We start from the raw sequence: 22931 nt of genomic DNA, 5'->3' as shown, positions 1-22931 counted from the left end.
CCCAGAGTTTGGACCAGGAATTTGGAACCTCTAATACTTAGAATGTGCAAAAGTTGTGGATTTTGCCTTGACACTTAGCACCTCACTTTGTGTGGAAGGGCAACTGTAAAAGGACAGGCAGAGTAGGGTCCGTTAAAGGGTCTAAGGGTGGTACTGAAATAAGGGTAGTTTACAAAAGGACACATTTTATGCTAGCTAGAGGGTGATGGCATGGTGTGCAATGAAGGTGTCAGAGGGTATCCTCAGGATCTCCATTTTCCTTAGCTGTGCATTCCAGGGTTTTGTTCTAGAATGGAGAACATTGAACTTTCCATGGAAGCAAAGAAGACAGGAATTAAGGGCAGCTCTCTCTGTATGCTCCTATCTGTCATGAGGGTCTTAAGTGCAAAGTTAGCACCTCTGACTTGTGACATCAAACTAGGGAGATCAACTTTCCCTTCAAATGTAAGGAGTCTAGTCTTCAGTCTGTTTTCATTTTGCATGCAAGAACTTGCCAGATACAGAGGGAATTATTTCATCATGTGCAGGCACATGTATTTACTTACCATGCTGTTCATTTTTGAAGATGACGAACCTGCTCTTTGCTTTCTTAGACTATTAACTTCTTCTACATTTCCATCTTTTGGTTTCAAAATCATTCTGCTACTCCCTGCAGTTCCTTCTGATGAAGACCGCAGCCGTCTCTCTATAAATCTTCCTTCACGATATGGACTGAGGCTACTGGCAAGAACTATTACACAAAATAAATAAATAAATAAATAAATAAATAAATAAATAAATAAGAATATAAATGTTTAAATGTAGTTTTCATAAATGTTTCATTGAAAGTATATGGGAAACACTTAGTATCATTTAAAAATTCTCTCTCACAGAAAACTTTTAAAATAAATAGTGGTAGTTTAGTTTGCTTAATCATGTAATTACTTTGAAGCCTAAAACTTTTGGAATCAGCCCGGCCAGTGTACTCAGTGGTTGAGTGTCGACCTATGAACCAAGAGATCATGGTAATATTCCTGGTCAGGGCACATTCCTGAGTTGTGGGCTCGATCCCCAGTGTGGGGCATGCAGGAAGTAGCCAATTAATGATTCTCATCATTGATTTTTCTATCCCTCTCCTCTTCTCACTTTGTCTCTCTGAAATTAATTATATCAATTATATCTATACTAGGGGCCTGGTGCACGAAATTCGTACACTGGGGGGGTCCCTCAGCCCAGCCTGCCCCCTCTCACATACTGGGAGCCCTCAGGGGATGTCCTACTGAGAGCTTAGGCCCACTCCCTGCTCCCCTTAGGGAGCAGGCCTAAGCCACAGTCTGGCCTCCCTTTGTGGGAGGCAACCGGCTGATCAGGGGAAGGCACCACCCCCATCACCCCGCTGCTGCAGCCACTGCCAGTCACCACAGCCACCAAGGTGTTTTCATCAACACAAACTCCAGTCCCTTCACTATGAAAAAATGACAATTTTCTTAAGGCATTTTCAAGATGTGTCTTTCATAGGATATGACATTTCTTTCTTTCTTTTTTTTTATCCTCACCTGAGGATATGTATCCATTGATTTTTAGAGAATGTGGAATTTCTTTATTATTTTTTTTTATCCTCACCTGAGGATATGTTTCCATTGATTTTTAGAGAATGTGGAAGAGAAAGGGAAAGACAGAGAGAAACATCAAAGTGAGAGGAACACTTTGATTGGTTGCCTCCTGCATGAGCCCTGACATGGGCCCTGGCCAGGGAGGAGCCTGCAACCTAGGTACATGCCCTTGGTCAGAATTGAACCCAGACCCTGCGGTGTGCAGGCCGAGGCATTATCCACTGAGCCAAACCGGCTAGGGCATGATATGACATTTCTTAGCCCTCCAGCAGCAGACCTTCGTTTTTTTCTCCAGGAGTGTGGTGGAAAAACCCTAGATCACCTTTTTAGATTCTTATTACCCAAGTTACTAAGAATATTACCAGTGGCCTACAGGGAGCTTAGCCAATGAGCGGTCAAAAACGGTGTTTCATCTATAGTTCACACCAATCGCCGGTTTAGCCCCAGCTCCCTCCTATCACCGGCTCAGCCCCTGCCCAGGTCTAAAGCCTCTGGCCAAGGCTTTAGGCTTGGGTAGGGGCCCCCTCGGCTCCGATCGCAGGCAAGCCCTGCCCAGGAGCCCCCTGGCTCAGGCCCTTCCTATGCAGCTCAGGGCCCACAGAGGGTCTACCTCAGAGTGACCTGGGTGTCGATGATGTTCCCGGGACCCAGGCCACGGGGCGCCTACGTATGCAAATTAACCGACATCTTTGTTGGGTTAATTTGCATACCCATCCGATTGGCTGGTGCGCATGGCGGAGTGATACCAATTTGCATGTTTCTCTTTTATTAGTGTAGGTGTGTGTGTGTGTGTGTGTGTGTGTGTGTGTAAAACCAACAGTTGAATCTTTGGAAAAATAAACAAAGTTGACAAACCTTTAACTTGGTTCATCAAAAAAAATGAGAGAGAACCCAAATAAACAAAATCAGAAATTAAAAAAGAGAATTAACAACTGCCACCATAGCAATACAAAAGATTGTAAGAAAATATTACCAACAACTATATGCCAACAAATTGGACAACTGAGGTGAGATGGATAAATTCCTAAAAACATACAATCTGCCAAAATTGAGTCAGCAAATATCAGAAAACCTGAATAGACTGATTATAACTAATGAAATTGAAGCAGTGGTGAGAAAACTCCCAGCAAATTAAAGTCGTACACTAGATAGCTTCACAAGTAAATTTTATCAAACATTAAAAAAAGAACTAATATTTATCCTTCTCAAACTATTCCAAAAAATTCAAGAGGAGGGTAGACTTCCAAGCTCATTTTACTAGGCCAAATTATTTGGATAATTTGGATTATCCAAATCCAAAATTAGATAAAGACACAACAAAGAAAAAATATATAGGCCAATATCCCTGATGAACATTGATGCTAAATACCTCAACAAAATATTAGCAAATTAGATTCAGCTATTCATTAAAAAGATCATACACCATGTCAAGTAACATTTACTCCAGGAATGCAAAGATGGTACAATATTCACAAATTATTAAACATGATACATCACATAAACAAAATGAAGAATAATCACATGATCATATTAAAAAAGCATTTGATAAAATCCAGCACCCATTTATGATAAAAATTCTCAGAAAAGTAGAAATAGAAAAAACATACCTCAATGTAATAAAGGCCATATATGACAAACCCATAACCAACATTATACTCAATGAACAAAAAATAAATGTGTTTCCTTTAAGATCAGAAACAAGACAGGGATGTTTGCTTTCACCACTCTTATTCAACAAAGTACTGGAAGTTCTAGTCACAGCAGTCAAACAAAAAGAAATAAAAGGCATCCAAATTGCAAAGGAGGAAGTACAACTGTCATTATTTGCAGATTCCATGTTACTGTAGATAGAAAACCCTAAAGACTCCACCGAAAACCTATTTGAACTGATAAAATGAATTTGGCAATGCAGCAGGATACAAAATTAATGCCCAGAAATCTATGGCATTTTTATAAAGCAACAATGAATAATCAGAAATAGAAATTAAGAAAACAATACTATTTACCATTGCAACAACAACAAAAAATAAGTTCCCTAGGAATAAATTTAACCAAGGAGGTAAAAGACCTTTGGTCAGAAAAAGAAGAAAGGATGGAAGATACAAATAAGTGGAAGCATATACTGTGTCCATGGATAGGAAGAAATAATATCATTAAAATGTCCATACTACCCAAAGCAATCTCTAAATTCAATGCAATTCCTATTAAAATAGCAATGGCACATCTCACAGTGTTAGAACAAATATTCCAAAAATTTATATAAAACCACAAAAGACTCCAAAGAGCCTCAGCAATCTTGGAAAGAACAAAGTTGTAGGTGTCATTCTACCTGATATCAAGTTATACTACAAGGCCATGTTAATCAAAACAGCATGGTACTGGCATAAAAACAGGCATATAGATCAATGGAACATAATAGAGAGCCCAGAAATAAACCTATACCTTTATGGTCAATTAATATTTGAAAAAGGAGACAAGAATATATAATGGGATGAAGACAGTCTATTAAATAAATGTTGTTAGGAATATTGGACAAAATATTGCAAAAATATGAAGCTAAACCACCTCCTCACACCATAACAAAAATAAATTCAAAATGGATTAAAAACTTAATTTGAGTTGTGAAACTATAAAAATCCTAGAAGATATAGGCAGTAAAATCTTGAACATTTCTCATAGCAATATTTTTTCTGATATATCTCCTCAAGTAAGGGAAACAAAATTTTTTAAAAAATTAAAATGGACTACATCAAAACTAATAAGCTTTTACAAAGCAAAGGAAACCATCAATAAAATGAAAAGGCAACCCACTGAATGGAAGAATATATTTGCCAATGATATATCTGATAAGGGGTTACTTTACAAAATTTATAAAGAATTTATATAACTTGATACTAAGAAAATAAACAACCCAATTTAAAAATGGCCAAAGGACCTGAATAGACACTTCTCCAGAGAGTACATACGGATGGCCAGTAGATGTATAAAAAGATTCAAATATCATTAATCATAAGAAAAATTAAAACTATAATGAGATATCCCCTCACAACTGTCAGGATGGCTATCATCAATAAATCAACGAACAACAAGTGTTGTGGAGGATGTGGAGAAAAGGGAACCCTCGTGCACTGTTGATAGGAGTACAGAATCGAGCAGCCACTGTAAAAAACAGTATAGAATTGCCTCAAAAAATAAAAAATGAAACTGTGTCATGACCCATCTATCCCATTTCTGAAAATACTTTGTAAGAAACCCAAAACACTAATATGAAAGAATATATGTATCTCTATATTCATTGCAGCGTTATTTATAAGAGCCAAGATCTGGAAGCAGCCCAAGTGACCATCAGTAGATGAGTGAATAAAAAAGCTGTGGTACATTTACTCAATGGAATCCTACTCGGCCATAAAAAAGAAGGAAATCTTACCTTTTGTGACAGCATGGATGGACCTGGAGAGTATTATGCTAAGTGAAATAAGCCAGTCAGAGAAAGACAAATACCATATGATCTCACTTAGAAAGGGTGTCCAAAATTCACGCAAGAAGTAATTTTGATAGAAAACACAGGTTTATAATTAAAAATTGTACATTTTTTATTGATTCATAAAATATACAGTATAGGGATATGTATACAATAGCATATCGCGTAAATGGCCTCCACAGCTTTGCTGGCATGTATGCACTTTTTTTGATATTGCCTGAGCAGCCGCATTTTCAAAGAAGAATGGTCGATGATGCCTCCAGCCCAAAATCCACACCAAACAGTGACACGTTGTGGATGCATTTGTTTCTCAACAATCACTCGTGGATTTTCTGAACCCCAAATGCAACAATTTTGTTGATTAACCAAGCCATCAAGATGAAAATGAGCCTCATCGAAATTCAGCCACATTTATGCAAAACGGTCATGGAAAATTTCAACAAAAGAGTGCATATGTGCCAGCAAAGCCGTGGAGGCCATTTACCTGATATGCTATTCCATACATAACCCTATACTATATACTTTATGAATCAATAAAAAAATTACAATTTTTGATTATAAACCTGTGTTTTCTATCAAAATTACTTCTTGCATGAATTTTGGGACAACCTTTATGTGGAATTTAATAAAACAAAATAAACACAATAGAAACAGATTAATAGATACAGAGAACAGACTGACAGCTCTCAGAAAGAAGGTGGTTTGGTGATTGCCAGAAGGAAAAGGGGATGTGGGGAGGTAGAAGAGAGCAAAGAGAGAACAAATGGTAGTGGTAAGAAACTTTGGGTGGTGAGTACACGATTCAGTATACAGATGGTGTCTTATTAAGTTGTACACTTGAAACCCGTATGGTTTTATTAACCAATGTAATCTAGTAAATTCACTTAAGAATAATTTCTATAATTTTTTAAATGTAGCTATAGCTAAAAGTCTGGAAATAAAATGCCAAAATGTCAATATTTGATAATTCTGACAGACTAGAAGCAATTATTTCCTTTGTATTTCACAACGTTCCTTTAATTTTTACAATGTTTTTTACATGAAAATATCGAGGATAACTTATGCACAGCTTTACTAGGTCAGATAATTTTATTTCATATTATAATTATAAACATGAATAATGGACAAAATGAATAGAAAAAAAGCAAAAAAGTAGGCAGATACATAAAAATGATCTTATATCAAATGTAAAAAAAACACTAAGCTATATAATCATATCACTGAACAATTACTTCATGGATTTAAAAGTTTAAAATTGCCATAATCATGGAGGGACTAGTTAGATAAATCATATAATGTTATGATTCATAACATTATAATATACAATTTGACTTATAAATCTTATTTTATATTTTAGTATTATTATTCCTATTGTTTTAGAAAGAGCCAGGGTCATATTTGTCTTATAGCCTGGCCATTAAGAACCTGAGCTTTGAATTGAGATAGCTGTAACTGTGGCCAAAGTTGTCACAGTGGGATGCCATGCTTCCACTTTTAGAAAATACATCGGCTTCAGAAACAGAATCTTCAGTCAAGACTAAAATCTCTGAAGGTGTCTGAGCTGTGGTAAAATCAGCAGAAAGCAATGGAGATTGTAAAGAGCTTCCTGCCCATTCTTACCAGCTCTATGGTCTCTTGATTTTAGTTTTCGCATTTGTTAACTGGGAAATATACTAGGGCCTATCTCATGGGGTTTGTGTCCAGAACAATTACATACAATTTGTAACTTTGGACACATTACTTAACCTACCTGTGCTCCAATTGTTTTGCCTGTACAGTGTGCTATAACAAGAGGAGTGATCTCAATGATTTGAGGACTAAATGAATTAATGTATCTAAAGAGCACAGGACAGTGAGTGGAACAGAAAAATCTTTCAATGTTGGGAGTAGTAGTAGTAGTAGTAGTAGTAGTGGAATATATTCATTACAATAATTAAGAAATACCAATATTCCACCATAAACTCTAAAAAAGACAATCCTTGCTTTAGATAAAGCCACATGGAAAATAAAATGTGTTTTCTTCCACTTTCTTCTGAGGGTCAGATTCTGGATAACACAACTAAGAAAAATGAGTAATATTGCTGAATTACATTTTTAGCAAAATGTAAGCTTAAGATCAAATAGTGAACAAATTTCAAATTATAAACAGGAAAGAATATTAGAGTAAAAAAGGAAAATGTGGTTTCAATTAATGACATGGAGTAAGAAAATTGCATAATTATAATAAAAATTATAATTTATACAAAGGAAATCAGTATACCTTTGGCAGGATTGGCATCATATCCGTATGTTTTGTTAAAAATATGACGATCACCAGAAGAAGGTATTATCCTTGAATCTGATATAGGATGAATCCCTTTAACACGTTCAGCTATTGCTTTATGTTGCTCATAAAATCCAAGTTTCCTTGGGGAGCTTGTTGCCAACATTGTATCACCGTTTTGTAATACCATATGCTCTTCTCCTTGAGTATCTGCTGATAGGTGATTCTCTAAGTCACTCCCATTTGTAACAGGGAGTTCAGAGATTTGCAATAACACTTCCTTCTGATTAGCAGCAGAGGTTTCTGGTAAGGAATTAGATTCAGTGCTACATCGACCTTCTAACCTATATTTCCCAGGAGACATATTTGCACAGGGAACAGTTCCTATACGGTCTATTGTTGCCTTTGTAACAGCAGCAGGATTGGGAGAGATCTGAGAGGTAGAATCATTGTGGCCAAAGTTGTCACAGTGGGATGCCATGCTTCCACTTTTAGAAAATACATCTGCTTCAGAAACAGAATCTTCAGTCAAGGCTAAAAACTCTGAAGGTGTCTGAGCTGTGGTAAGATCAGCAGAAAGCAATGGAGATGGTAAAGAGCTTCCTGCCCGTTCTGTTACATCCACAGAGCAAGATGGAGAAGCTCTTACTGATACAGGTTCTCTCTCTTGGAACTGTGTAATTTCCAATGAGAATTCAGACGGCTGTACCAATGAAGTGGACTGGCTCGGTGGAACTGGCTTAGAAAATTTATAGTGAGAGGAAAAGGATTTAGTAAGCAGCTTCTTTGTTGACTGCTTAACAGAACGGCGAGTTGGTTCTTCTGTGAATCCAGAATCATCCCCTTCACTTTTGCCAGAACTTAAGCAATTTATAAAGACATTCTTATTAGTTGAGTGCTCCTTTTCCCTTTCAAAATCCTCTGTCAACGATCTTGTTATCTTCTTATTTCTTGAACTACTAAAACCAACAGAATGTCTTCCCCTGGTTTTAATATGTTCTTCCGAAGTCAGTTTTTGCATACTGCTGTGACCAGCTTGAGCACCATTTGAAATACTAAGGTTCTGGTTGGTAGGTTCTTGCTTAGGTTCACTCCCCTTCTTATGGTGGAAGCTAATGGAAGGAGTTCGGAATATGCTCCTGCGTTTCCCTGTACTACCTGAGCTTGAGTTCGTGCTGGAAGGAGAGGAACTGTGGACACCAACTGTATTACTGGAGGAAGGTGAAGAAGGAAGAGAATCATGTCTTCTGCTAATACTTCTTCTGAATATTGGCAACCTGGAGACCAGGGTAGATCGTCTTGATCCAGAGTCCCCCATTGGGACCCCAAAGCTTGCACTGTGATATCCAACTTAGCAGCCTGGGAAAAGTTAAGACAAAAAGAACAAGTCAATAGAATTCAATTATAAATAAGACATTTTGAAATAAATAATTGTTCTTTAAGACACAAAATATAATTATGCTTATATTAAAACAATAAATACTAAAATTCTGATACTTAAGGATTTTATTTAAAATTTCTAAGTGACAACATTAGAGAATATTTTACATAGCAACTTTATGATGCTGCAAAAATTTCATGATTACCCGGAATATTTAAAGTCTATTCAAAAGAGTATTGGGTTGGGAGACACAAGATCATTATTCAAGAGCCAGCCTTACTACATACTCTGGTTCTACATACTCTTACTACTACATACTCTGGTAAGTCATTGAATCTTAACTTTTTATGTCTATTTGTTTAGATGTAGTAGGCATGTGGCAGCCATGATCATTGCCCTCTGGGTAAAATGTCCCACCACTGGCTCTGTTAGCCAGCACCAGATAGACCATGGGTTTCAACACATTATTCACCTGAACTTAACAGAATCACAGACCAGCCTAAGGTATGAGCTGATGTTAGAGGCTCCACTCAAAGGATAAACAACAAGGATGTATTCTTCCTCTTGGAGTTTGATTTAGGACATTTAGAGAGATACTAAGTACATTGGCAGAGGCAACTAAACCACGAAAGAATATAGTGTGGAGTTATAAGCAAGATAAAGTTATGAAGAAACCACAACTATGAGTTGAAGACAAGACCTGATTGAAAGCTAATTCAACAGGTGAGAATACAGACTGAGAGGAGAAGCACGGAAAATTCTGAATCATATTAATATCAGAGTACTGATGATGGAGAAAAAGAAGGAAGAGGAGAGCGCAGATGTTCAACTATGATGTACTGAGTACTTTTACACAGTTTATCTCTTTTAATGCTTCGGAGTGGAGAAGCAGATAATACTACTATGGACATTTTATAGCAGAAAGATAACTTGCCTAATGTCACTCAGTTAATAAGTGGTAAAGCAGGAACAAGAAGCTAAGCCTTATCTAACTACAGGGTCAGCTCATAATCAGCATGGCTTGTACTGCTTTCACTAGAGTGAAAAGGCAAGGCCCAGACAGGCTTCCATTTCAGGGATTCCTGGTTGTATGGTCAATATTGCTATTCTGGTGACTGCTATTTTTCACTAGTTTTCATAATGTGTCATAACATGGTTCCTGTTTTGTTTTGCTTTGTCTCTAAATTTCACTTAATACCTTAACTATAATGTACATACTCCCTTTGTCAACTTGATTAAGGCTCTATTTCATTTTGTTAGTTTTTGCAACCAAAACGAAACAATAACAAATACACATAAAATGACAAGCCCTCCATTTTATCATCTTTACTGATATGAGACTGAGAAAGTAAAATGTTCTCATGTCCTTAAAGAAGTATGTGACAATAATGGAAAATATTTTCTTTTTCAGATATGCATTCATATATATTTAATATTTTGTCCCAAATAATAAAAAATGTAACAGTTTTGCATTATTTGATTTTTCTGGATGATTTTTAGTTATACTCACTGAATTTGAATTTAAATTAAACTGTGTATGAACCACTCCCAATATATTTAAGTATTCTTATAAGGCTTTGGGTGAAGAGAACTTAAAATATAAACACAGACATTAGCTCTTGAAATCTTTCACAAATCAAAAATATCTCATTTTCTTCCCAGCTTAAATTTTTCAAAATGGATATAAAATATAATACATTTTTTCATAATTTCACTCTTAATAATGCTTTAATTAACATCATTCTCAGCTGTGATTTTTCATTCACATGCAAGATTTATTTCCATCAAATGCCCAGTGAAGATGTTGCTCTCATTAGAGCATTATCAACCATAATGATTTGCAGCTGGTGGTGAACCTATGGCCTTCAATGCATTAATATCAAGATATTTATCATTTGTATTGACACAGTATAAGAACTTATGTATACTAAAATATTTGTTGGCCTTTTAAAAATTATCTCTTGCATTTGTATCATCATTTAAAAACAAAAGAGTGACTCAGTTCCATATTTCTTTAGTAAGTATTCAAAAAATTTAACTAATAAAAATTCAGAAAAAAATATTAAAATAATTACTCCTCTTCCTAAGCATTTAATGAAAATGACCAGGTTCCCATTGGGTACAAAAAATTTAGGCTACTAATATATTTTTCATAATTTATTTAAGTAAAACATCAGAGAGATACTAAGAGATATTTATACACTGAATGGATGATATGGAGTGAACATAAAAATCTATTAGAGACAAAAATTCTTTAGATTTTACGTTGTCTACTGATAGTCTTTTAAATTAAGTTCTTTATTTCCTACTGAGAGCTTTCCAGCTAAACAAGAGACAGATCAAATATCTGTAGTTTGGAATTATCAACATTTTTTAGAGAGACTCTTTAAGGTCTGGATGCTATCTACATCTCCAGATTCATTATCCCACTTCTCCCACTTTACTCTCCAATTACACTGATTATACTTTCCAGTTTCTGCCCACTTTCACCTTCTGGGCATTTGCAGATGTGGGTGCACCTGCTTGGCATGCCCTTCCTAGGACCTGATGTGGTAATATTCCTATTTCCATGACATCATTCATTCCAGGACGCCATCACTGACCCCCCTTCCCACCCTCCTCCATTTCAGATATACTACTCCTTTATGAATCCTAAAATATTACTTTATAAAGTAAGAATCTGTTTATTAACCTGACTTTACTATTTACCATAAGTTTGTTAAGTAGCAAAGGCCATCGCTGCTTTGCTTTGAGACCCCAATGCCTAGTATAATACACAATTAATACCTATAGAATTGGTGTATTTTGCAAACTGAAGCTTCATCTTGAACACATTAGTATTTCAAATATAAATAAGCATCTGCTGTCTCACCACCATAAATAAATGCTATAATTTTCAGTTACTTATGCTGAATTATAACTTTTAGAGATTCATAAGTTTAAAGCTTTTCAAGCTGTAATATTATTTAATAATCTAAAAGCTGCCAATGTATAAAAATACAATGCTAAACATGTTTAATAAAAGAATATATCATCACATCAACTTCAATTATTAATGAAAAACCAATATAACATTACATGTTAATTTTATTTTTATTATAATTTTATTATATTTTTATTTATAATTTTATTTAATTCCTTAGAAAACCTTGTATATATTTTCATATTTTTAAAACAGATTTCCAAATCAGATAAAATAGACATATTTTTCACAATTCTCCTCTAATATTTCTTGGTTCAGAAGTCTTAGCCACTTTAAACATAACAGGTCCTATGATTGGACTAGACCTTCCCATTGTCCAGGGGACTTTACAACCATAAATATTATATTCTTCAGAAAAGCACATTCTTCATATAAAAAGGGTGTCCTCTAATTATACCTTTTAAGCTGTATAAATAAGCAAAAATACTGACTTGTAGGCAATATCACTACACCGATGCATACTGACCCTATTAGAAGTGGTGTGAAACTCAGTGTGATCTCAACTGAAGAAATAGTTTCCTTTGTTCTTTAGTATCAGGATTTAACAAAAAACTCCCAGAAAGTACTTTATCCAGTGATCTCTTAACAAACACTATCATTGCTCTTAACAGAGTACAACATTATATGGTGGATCTATTCTGAATAAAAGGAGAGGGGAATTTCTTGTTTGGTATGGTTGAGGAAGATATGGATTATAATTTAAGGAGTTATATGAACTGCTACTATGTTAGCTATTTAAAATTAGAGTACAAATAAAATACATTAAAGAAGTTAGAAATACTGAAAAAAGACTTCCATGATTCCAAAGGCCTTATTCAAAGGCATAACACAACCTTGGGTTGTTTCAGAAATATCATCTTGGAAACTGATTACCATATATACAAACAGATATATCTTTCTGTGCAAGTTACAGAAGCAAAGCAAAAAAACCCTTCACCCTTTCCTTCCCCAATATTTTTCAAACATTTCCTTAGAATTTTGACAAACCTCATATTTCTCCACTGTGAGCCCAAGGTGATAAAGAGTACCTGATGTCCATTTGGTTTGTTTCTCTCCCCAAACTGACAGTATTTTATGAAAAAAAGCAAAACTAAACAAGACATACACATGCAATTAGCAAAAATAAATAAATATACACACATGCAATTAGCAAAAATATAATAATAATATAGTTTCAACTCCAAGTTCTGCCACATACTAGTAACATGAACTAGAACATAGGTAATGATTTCTTTTATAGTGATTTCTTGTAAGGATGAGAAGGCACAACATACAAACCTAACACTCTGTCTGGTATAGAGTATATTTTCAATTTCTTTCTTTTCAAGGAAATGCATTCAAACAAAAGTGTCATGGTGGTGCAGCACATACATAGAGTGATTATGATAATGAGCTACTTTTCAAATCTGTCCCAAACCCTCTAATTTAAAAAAATCATTAAAATTATTGGGGGGGGGAGGAGATATGTAAATGAGATCAGTATTCTATTCCCTTATGATGAACCTCCCCAAAGTATACACTTTTATTGGACTTCAAAAACAATGATCAATATTTGTGAGAAATGTTGCATGAAATACATCCTGTCCCAGTTCTACTCTTTCTCAGAAAAGATTTCAGAAAATAATCCAGTAAAGACTAAATGACCATGCTGAAAAGAACACCTATGATACATGATAAAATGGAAGAAAGAAAACTCACAGAAACCAAACACTCTCTAGATAACAATTTTTCAACATTAAGAAAATTATGGCAAAAAATAAAAAAGAAAGAAAATAAATCATACAAAGGGCATTGATCAATTTTTATTACAATAGGATAAAAGCTTGAAGAAATTCTCAAAACAATCTTATCTAATTATGTCATTTAGCCACATATTTAAATGAGGCTCACACCTGTTAGGTGGTTAGTGTTTAGCTGGAAAGCCTTCCAGACTCTTTCTATTACAAAAGCCATGCAATTTCACTTCAATATTCTTATACTTTATGGTATAATTTTTCCTTAAATGTATTTCCAAAATGTCTTATTGTTTTCTCTTAAATGAATCGGGAACTAATGAAAGCATTTTTGACAGATAAATCACTTTCACAGCATGAGGAAGGATCATTTCCGCCAGGAGGGTCAGTGAGGACCATATGAGACACATTAAAAGGATGACTGATCATGATCATGTGGGTGATTGGTTACAGGGAAGAGAATGAGATTGTCAGCCTAAGGTAGAAAGAGTGAGAAATCATATAATTGACTGGATTGTTTAATTAACAAAGTATTATATTTGCAAATAATTTAGCCACATTGAGTATACTGTTATTTTTAAATAAACAAGAAAATAATCCAAATAAATAACTTATTACATCATAAATGTCTACTTTTATGTGACTACTAAAAATGATTTGACTCTAAAGGTGATATGTAAGCAGAGATAGATTGTCCCTGATCAGATCTGTATAAATTAATCTAAGTAAAAAGAAAGAGATGCCAAATTAGCATGATAATGGGAACTGTTACCACAGGAAAGGAGAATACATTTCAAAGAGATTATTCTAGCAGAATTTAGGGAGGCAGATGAGTTCCTTGTCTGAATTAATGGAAGGACATGGGCCATGATACATATTTAACAAGACAAGTCATCTTGAGACCCATCCAGATGTGATCTGAGTTCTTTAGTGACCAGAAGAAACAAAAGAGAAATAAAGAAAGACTGGATTTTAGCCAGAGATTAGACAGAAGTTACTAGTGACAGAATAAAGAAATTTAAACACCATATCTACATGTGACCAGGCTTAGGTAAATAATGAGACAACATTTATATTTTAGGAATATTACATATTCTGGTATTTTTACACAAATGAATGTATAACTGTTAAGAATGTGGATTCTGATAAAAGAATATCTAGATTTGAATTCATCTCAACTCATTAGAGTTGAGTGGCTTAAAAAGTTACTTACACTCTGAGCCTGAGAATAATAGTTGCACGGTCTTAAAGAGATTTTATGAGGAACACATACGTAAATGCAAAAAGGGACTTAGAACAGGGTCGAGCACATGGTAAGTGCTTAACAACTATAATTTACTTATGAGGAAGAATTTACAATTTTTACTGTCTCACAGCATAAGTATTTTAATTTAGCTGATAACTTCACCAACCTCTCTCAGCTAGAATTTCTAATTTTGTCTACTGGTAAACTAATACTGTCATTTCCTGAGTCAATCATGAACAGTACAGAAAGGTAATTCGAGCAGTAATAGTATATGTAAACTAGAGGCCCAGTGCACAAATTCATGCACCAGGGAGGTCCCTCAGCCTGGCCTGCTGGATTGGGCCAAAACTGGCTCTCTGACATATCCCGAGGGGTCCCAGATTGTGAAAGGGTGCAGGACAGGCTGAGGGATCCCACCAGTGGACGATCAGGGCCAGGGAGGGACGCAGGAGGTTGGCCAGCTGGGGAGGGACCACAGGAGGGCTCCAGGGCATGTCTGGCCCATTTTGCACAGTCCCGATTGGCCGGACCCCAGCAGCAAACTAGCCTACCAGTCGGAGCGTCTGCCCCCTGGTGATCAGTGCACATCATAGCGAGCGGTTGAGCGACCTTAGCATGTCATTAGCATATTATGATTTGATTGGTTGAACAGACGACTGGACACTTAGCATATTAGGTTTATATTATATAGGATGAGGCTTGGAATTAGGACATCTATCTCTCTATCTATCTATCACCTAATCTATATCACTGAATAAATAGTGATGTTGCCAATATTACAAACACTTCTTAAATTATCTCTTACAAATAATCTCATTCAACCATGGCTTTTTTTGACCCAAAATATTATTGACCATGTTGATGTCCTTCCTGACTATAAGTTCAGTTCAATTTTTTAAAAAATATATTTTATTGACTTTTTATAGAGAGAATGAGAGAGGGATAGAGAGTTAGAAACATCAATAAGAGAGAAACATTTATCAACTGCCTCCTGCACACCCCCTACTGGGGATGTGCCTGCAACCAAGGTACATGCCCTTGACTGGAGTCGAACCTGGGACCTTTCAGTCTGCAGGCTGATGCTCTATCCACTGAACCAAACCGGTCAGGGCCAATTTTTTATTAAATAAATATTGAGTTTAATTACTCAGTCTTAGTTTTTAATTTTCAACCAGATAATCCAGACTTCAAGGAGCAAATAAATGAAAACACTATAAATATTCAAAGACTGTGTCTCAGACCCTGAACATGATTCCCAAAAGATGACTTTGTTAACTTTGTTGAGCAATATCAATATAACAAATATACTACTTTAAAGATGGTAGCACACATCTAGAAGTATATATGTTTCTTAATAAAAAAATTACATTATTATTATTTTTTAAATATATTTTATTGATTTTTCTACAGAGAGAAAGGGAGAGGGATAGAGAGTTAGAAACATCGATGAGAGAGAAACATCAATCAGCTGCCTCCTGCACACTCCCTACTGGGGATGTGCCCGCAACCAATGTACATGCCCTTGACCAGAATCGAACCTGGGACCCTTGAGTCCGCAGGCTGACATTCTATCCACTGAGCCAAACTGGTTAGGGCTACATTATTTTTATACACATACCTTACATGGAGTAATTTAGTTTGTTATTTTAAATACTATTTTGGGGGGAAATTTTTCTTACAATTTTCTAAGTTAGGTTTTCTAGAAGCAGAGCCTGAGCAAAGGATTCATGTTGAAGCAATTTATTACAGAACAACTCTCAGGGGAATGTGAGGAAAGAAGGCATGATAGGATGGGAGAAAAGCTAACCAAAGATTTGGAGACCAGCCTCAGACTGATCCCATTGAACTGGAGCACTAATTGAGTTCTTGAGAGAGTGGCTAGTCCTTGTATCCCCAGCCTGTCAACCATCTATAGACTTCTCTAAGGAATGGGAAAAAATATTTGAAACATAACAAACAGTCAAATAATTGATAACCGGAATACATAAATAACTTTTACGAATCAATAAGAGAAAGACAATCCGAAAGGAAAAATAAATGTGTAAAGAACATGAACAAGCAATGTGTAAATGCATAGGAAAAAGATATGAAAGGATGTGTGAACAGTGGTTATCCTTGAAGAGGGCATTAGTATTAGGGATTGTCATCAGTAGGGACAACAGTGCTATCCTATCTAATAATAGACAAACATGGTAATTGACCGTACCTTCACTACACCTCCCATTGGATAATCAGCACACTATGCAAATTAACTGCCAACAAAAATGGCAGTTAATTTGCATATTTAGGCTCCAAGCGGGGGAGGGAAGACTGAAGGCGAGCCGGAGCAGCAAAGACAGAAGACTGAAGGCGGCTCCGGCAGGAGCAAAGGCCTGGGTCCCGGGTGCCAGAGGAAAACCTGTGCCGTCAACCAGGAGAAGAGAAGGCCTATTGCACAAATCTCTTCGTGCAACAGGCCTCTAGTATGTAATATAAACTCTTAACAATGAGAAAATTCATGAATTACTTTCATAATTAAAACTTTTAAAATTTTAAATAAAGGTACTATAAAAATATGTGCCCTATCAAAAAGTACATAATGTTGAAGGATATAGGCATATAATTGTTTTAAAAGTAATTTGAAGGGTACACAAAAAATTTAAAATATTTGCTGGAAGAAAGAGAATGAGCACCTGGAAAAATGCTATTTCTAAAAATAATTTGACCAAGTATGACAAATACAAATATCAATTCTGAGTGTTTTATTAAAACCTTCATTTTTTATATTTTAATACAATATGTTTAAATAAGTAAAACTTATGAAAGTGTTAAGAATCCTTACAATAATATAAAGACTTTGTATTTTTCATGAACCTACATTTTTAATATTGAAATTCATGTTTTATGTGACTGTCAGTCCAAACAGAATCTGCTTATGAATTGAGATTTACTTTTCTAACAGCTGGAATGCTATTTAGTTTCACTATTAAAAGCTATTTCCTCCTTAAAAAAAATATTTAAGTATTTCTTTACTACATAATTCACCTCTACATATTGTCAGTGATAAGTCAGACACAAATGTTTTAAGTCAAGTTTTTCACAATTTTTTTAATGTTTTAGTATTTCCATAGTACAAACACTAAACCACCATAGATTACTTTATACAGTTGAATAATAAATCTGAGTTATATAATGATTTGGAAGCATGTAGCTATGACTTCTTGTCATTAATAATAAATTGATGCCATTATACCATTTTTTTCAAGGCTAGTAAACTAAACAGACAGGTTGGTGTTGTATTTGCTTGTTCCAAATTCATTCTTCTTTGAGACATTTATAATAGTTTATTTGTTTACTAAATATTAAAATGCCTTACAATTTAATAAAGATAAATTTTTTAAAAAAAGAAAAAGAAAGGACCAACTTCATAACAAACACCCTGCAGTTGCGTTTACCTATCAGCAGAGGGTGGAGGAGATCTTCCTCAAAATCAAAAATTTTTTTTTAACTTTCAGAGCCAATTTAAGATTCATTAAGCATTTAATTATATAAAATATCACAAAGTCCTTTATGTAATGAAAAATAAAAGTCTTCAAATACATTTGAAAGTTAAATATTGATTTATTAAAACAATTAGTATCTTAGAAAAATAAATTGCCTTTAGAATTGAAGAAAGACTAATGCTTCACTTGAAAATTTTAAACAATAATTAGAAAAATAAAATATTTTTGGTATTTAACTTATAAATATATAGAGAGAGCTTATATTTTAAAGGTAATTCAGATTCATATATTTCAATTCAAATTTATTATTTTTTTCAATAGTTTTTGCTCATTGGTTTTGGAACAACAGTAGAACATATACAATGCTTTGTAAGAAATATACTAGTGCAAAAGGTATATACAGATGATAGCATATCTTTCTACTATTATATGTTGTAAATATCTGTCACTTCATTTTTAAATTTTATTTACAACATTGCATAGAATAGCTCATGGTCAAAGACAGAAATATAAATATAAAATTAAAATATTATCATATGGCAATATAAAAAGATACCAAAACCAAAGGAAAATAATTTTTAAATGAAAGTTAAAATACATGTTAGCAGGTTAAATTTAAATGTGGCTACAGTCAATATTTATAATTATGTGTATATCTGTGTCTGTGTCTATGTCATCAGAAATATGAAAACCTGATAATATAAATCAGCATTGGCAGTAATATAAAATCCAACATTTTCAATGTATGCTCCAGTTTATTTATAAACTGGATCAATATAAGTATAAACTTAAATCAGTATCATAGAAAGTCAGCATTGTTCTGGTGAAAAGAAAAAAAAGAAATGAGACTGTCTAAAAATCATTCCTGCTTTGTTTCTGTGATAAATACCATTGTAGTTGTATCCTTTATAATGCTAATGGAGGCATGTTAAAGAATATGCTAATTTCCATTCAGTCATGTGTTGGCATGGGCTACAAATTCTATCAGAATTATTTTTAAAACAGAATACTGTATTTGTCATTTTTAACTACTGTCTTTAAACTCTATCTATATATACAAAAAGCCAGCGCAACGCCTGAACGACCAAACGACCAGTCAACCAGTCGCGCACTGACCACCAAGGGGTAGACCAGGGGTCCTCATACTTTTTAAACAGGGGGCCAGTTCACTGTCCCTCAGACCGTTGGAGGGCCGGACTATAGTTTAAAAAAAAACTATGAACAAATTCCTATGCACACTGCACATATCTTATTTTGAAGTAAAAAAACAAAACGGGAACAAATACAATATTTGTATTTGCATGTGGCCCGCGGGCCATAGTTTGAGGACCCCCGGGGTAGATGCTCAGGGCAGGAGCTGCCCCCTGGTGGTCAGTGCACTCCCACAGTGGGAGAGCCACTCAGCCAGAAGCCAGGTGCACAAGCCTCTCCCACCTCTGGCAGGCACAATCTCCAGCAAACAGACTGCAGTCCCAAAGCCTGGATGGTGGGGGTGTAGCTGGAATGACTATGGATCAGCCATTGCTGGCCCCTGGAACTCTCCCTTCAGACCCTGCGCCTGCACCCCACCCCTTACCTATTGCCCTCTGGGTCTCCGGATGCAGGCTCTGGAAAAACCCACAGAGGTGCTTCACAAACGTACTGCCTGGGCCAGCCCCCATCTCAAGAGCAAGTGCTGGTGAAGTCCAGCCCAAGGACCAACACCCACACGTGTCCATGGGCGAGCCCTTCGCAATTTCCACCTACCACCCAGCCCCGGCCCCATCTCCCGGAAAGGTCTGCGACCTGGCACCGAATACCCACTCTGGCACCCGGGATCAGGACTTCCCTCTGGCACCCGGGACCCGGGCTTCCCTTTGGCCACCAGCAGGCACCCAGGACCCGAGCTTCCCTCCCAGCCCCGGCTTCGTCTGGAAGGTCATCCAGAAGGACGTCCAAAAGGACGTCCGGGCTAATGAGCATATTACGCTTTTATTATTATAGATTTCCATACAATCTGTGAAATTTAGGAATACACCCTCTAACACACATGCACACATCTAATCAAAAAATGTCATTCTGAATATCATTTTTCCCAGTACAAAGTTAATAATAAACTATGTTCAGTATTATCTATACATAAAACTATATATATAAAAGCCTGAACGACCAGACGACCAGTCAACTATGACGCTGCTTTTATTATTATAGATTTCCATACAATCTGTGAAATTTAGGAATACACCCTCTAACACACATGCACACATCTAATCAAAAAATGTCATTCTGAATATCATTTTTCCCAGTACAAAGTTAATAATAAACTATGTTCAGTATTATCTATACATAAAACTATATATATAAAAGCCTGAACGACCAGAGGACCAGTCAACTATGATGCGCACTGACCACCAAGGGCAGATGCTCAATGCAGGAGCTGCCCCTGGTGATCAGTGTGTTCCCACAGCAGGAGCGCCACTCAGCTGATGGGCAACATATGCCAGGGTCACGACTGGCAAGCGCACCTGTGGCAGGGCGAGCCTCTACCGCCTCTGCAGCAGTGCTACCGAGCAGCCGAGTGCCCCTTTGCGCACTACTACATTCCTCGGGGAATGTCAGACTGCTGGTTTCAGCCGGTTCGATGCTCAATGCAGGAGCTGCCCCTGGTGATCAGTGCGTTCCCACAGCAGGAGCACCACTCAACTGATGAGCAACAGATGCCAGGCTCACGACTGGCAAGCGCACCTGTGGCAGTGCGAGCCTCTCCCTCTGCAGCAGCAGTGCTACCGAGCAGCCGAGTGCCCCTTCACGCACTACCACATTCCTCGGGGAATGTCAGACTGCTGGTTTCAGCCCGTTCCCTGGATTGCAAGAGGGTGCAGGCCAGGTTGAGGGACCCCACCAGTGCACGAATCCATCCACCAGGCCTCTAGTTCCATAGAGAGAAAGGTAAAAATAATGTTCTGTAGAATATAACCACAAACACAGATGTAGTGTGTCTTATGAAAAGAGAGCAAAAGTACATCTGGGAATGCAGTCTCTGTGTTACAAGATAAAATTAGAAATATGATATGTTTCTTCCTCTTACATTGTATTTGCTTATGTAATCAAGAAATTTGACCAAATCATAAACCAAATCATGGTTTATAATTAATAAAATAGAACAGGGAGTTCGTTTTTAGAATCTAGAAAAGAAGGCATGGTCGATATTTAACATATTTTGAAAACAAAATCCTCTGATATAATATAGTATCAAAGTAAAGTTATTTTAAATTATATTGAGATAAATTTAAAATTGGTAGAGAAGCCTAATAACCCAATGATTAGTAGATATACTCTAGATCTATAAAGTATAATTAAAAGTAGATTTTACTAAATATAATAAAGTATATTTTGTTACCTATAGTGATCTTTGACTTAAAATTTTATTTATTTTAAGCAGAATTACATAACATATACTACAATAAAGTGAACATTATTAATTCAATGAATTTCTTGCTTTAAAAAAAACACAAGAACCTTAAACTTTGTTAATAAATTTACTAAATTGTCTTCCTATGAGACTATAGTCCAGCATCAAAGACCACTCTAAGGAATGACTGACTGTTATTTAGTTTATACTGAGTTGTATACTGTTAATTTGATAGAATAATTATTAAGAATGAAATCATGAGAGAAGAACCTATGTTTAAGCCAAATGCACTGCTTTAGCTGTACTTGGTAGCAGGGGGAATGTGCCTGACTTGAGTTGCCACTAGAGGGAGATTTTGCATCTTGGAACACTTAAGGATTTCTGCCTTGGTGAACAACTATTGTATAAAATTTTACACTTGAAAGGTGGACTACTACTTATTATTATTATTATTATTATTATTTATTGGTTGTGGGTATACAGCTTAGTGGTTAGATAATCACAAAAATTATCTAATATTCCCCTCAAACGGTGAACTTCTTTTTGAGAATGAAGAAATCAAAATACAGAGAGGTTAAGTACCTCATTCAAAGACACACAAAAAAGTGGCAGCACTAACATTTATAGAGTTCAGTGTTCCTGATAATAGAATTAACTCTAACCAAACCAAATGACAGCAGAGATTGTCACTGCCAGAAACTTCTTATTTCAAACAAGCAAAAAGACCCTTGCTCTATAAGCATCTGACATGTCTATATATTTAAATAATGTTCCCATTTTTGTATAACTTTAATATATAATTTATTTTTCAAGGAACTACATCAACATAATGGCTTCTCTTGTTTCCACTGTGTGTGGGCTTTATAAAACAATCTTAGTCACAAATTGACTAGAATGAGTATATAAATTATCTCACTTTAATCTTCCTAACAACTGTGTTAGATAACTGTAAATAATATTCTGTTACCAGCCATTGAGTCAGCTCCCACTTCTGGTGACCCTGTGAGTGAGTGATGTCCTGCTCTCAACAGCCCTGCTCAGCTCCTGTAGACTCATCATGCTATGGATTCTTTTATGGAGTCAATCTATCTCATATTTGGTCTTCATCTTTCCCTGCTGTCGTTTGTTTTCCCTAGAACTATTGTCTTTTGCAAAGAACCCTGCCTTCTCATGATGTGCCTAAAGTAGAGCAGTGTCAGTTAGTCATTTTCACCTCCAGCAATGTTTCAGGCTTAATGTGATCTAGGACCCATTCGCTCATCATTTTGGTGTTCCAGGGTATCTATAGAGCTCTCCTGAAACACCATATTTCTCATCCTATTATTATAATTACTAGAGGCCCAGTGCACAAAAATTTGTGCACTTGGGGGGGAGGGGGG

General features: G+C 35.8%; 1 protein-coding gene across 1 annotated transcript in view; it reads right to left on the bottom strand.

Moving 5' to 3' along the window:
* Window positions 1-326: 326 nt before the first annotated feature.
* Window positions 327-22931, bottom strand: part of CCSER1 (coiled-coil serine-rich protein 1) — a 148672-nt gene continuing 126067 nt past the window's right edge. The window contains exons 2-3 of the mRNA XM_005882624.2: window positions 7334-8695; window positions 327-730 (exon numbers count right to left, since the gene is read on the bottom strand). Of these exons, the coding sequence (XP_005882686.2) occupies window positions 510-730; window positions 7334-8654 (1542 nt within the window). The 5' untranslated portion in view covers window positions 8655-8695 and the 3' untranslated portion in view covers window positions 327-509. The remainder of the gene's footprint in view (window positions 731-7333; window positions 8696-22931) is intronic.

This window comes from Myotis brandtii, unplaced genomic scaffold, assembly GCF_000412655.1.
Source record: "Myotis brandtii unplaced genomic scaffold, ASM41265v1 scaffold730, whole genome shotgun sequence".
In the NCBI taxonomy this organism is placed as follows: domain Eukaryota; kingdom Metazoa; phylum Chordata; class Mammalia; order Chiroptera; family Vespertilionidae; genus Myotis; species Myotis brandtii.
The sequence above is the reverse complement of the archived record's forward strand: the minus strand, read 5'-3'. Positions and strand labels throughout refer to the sequence as shown.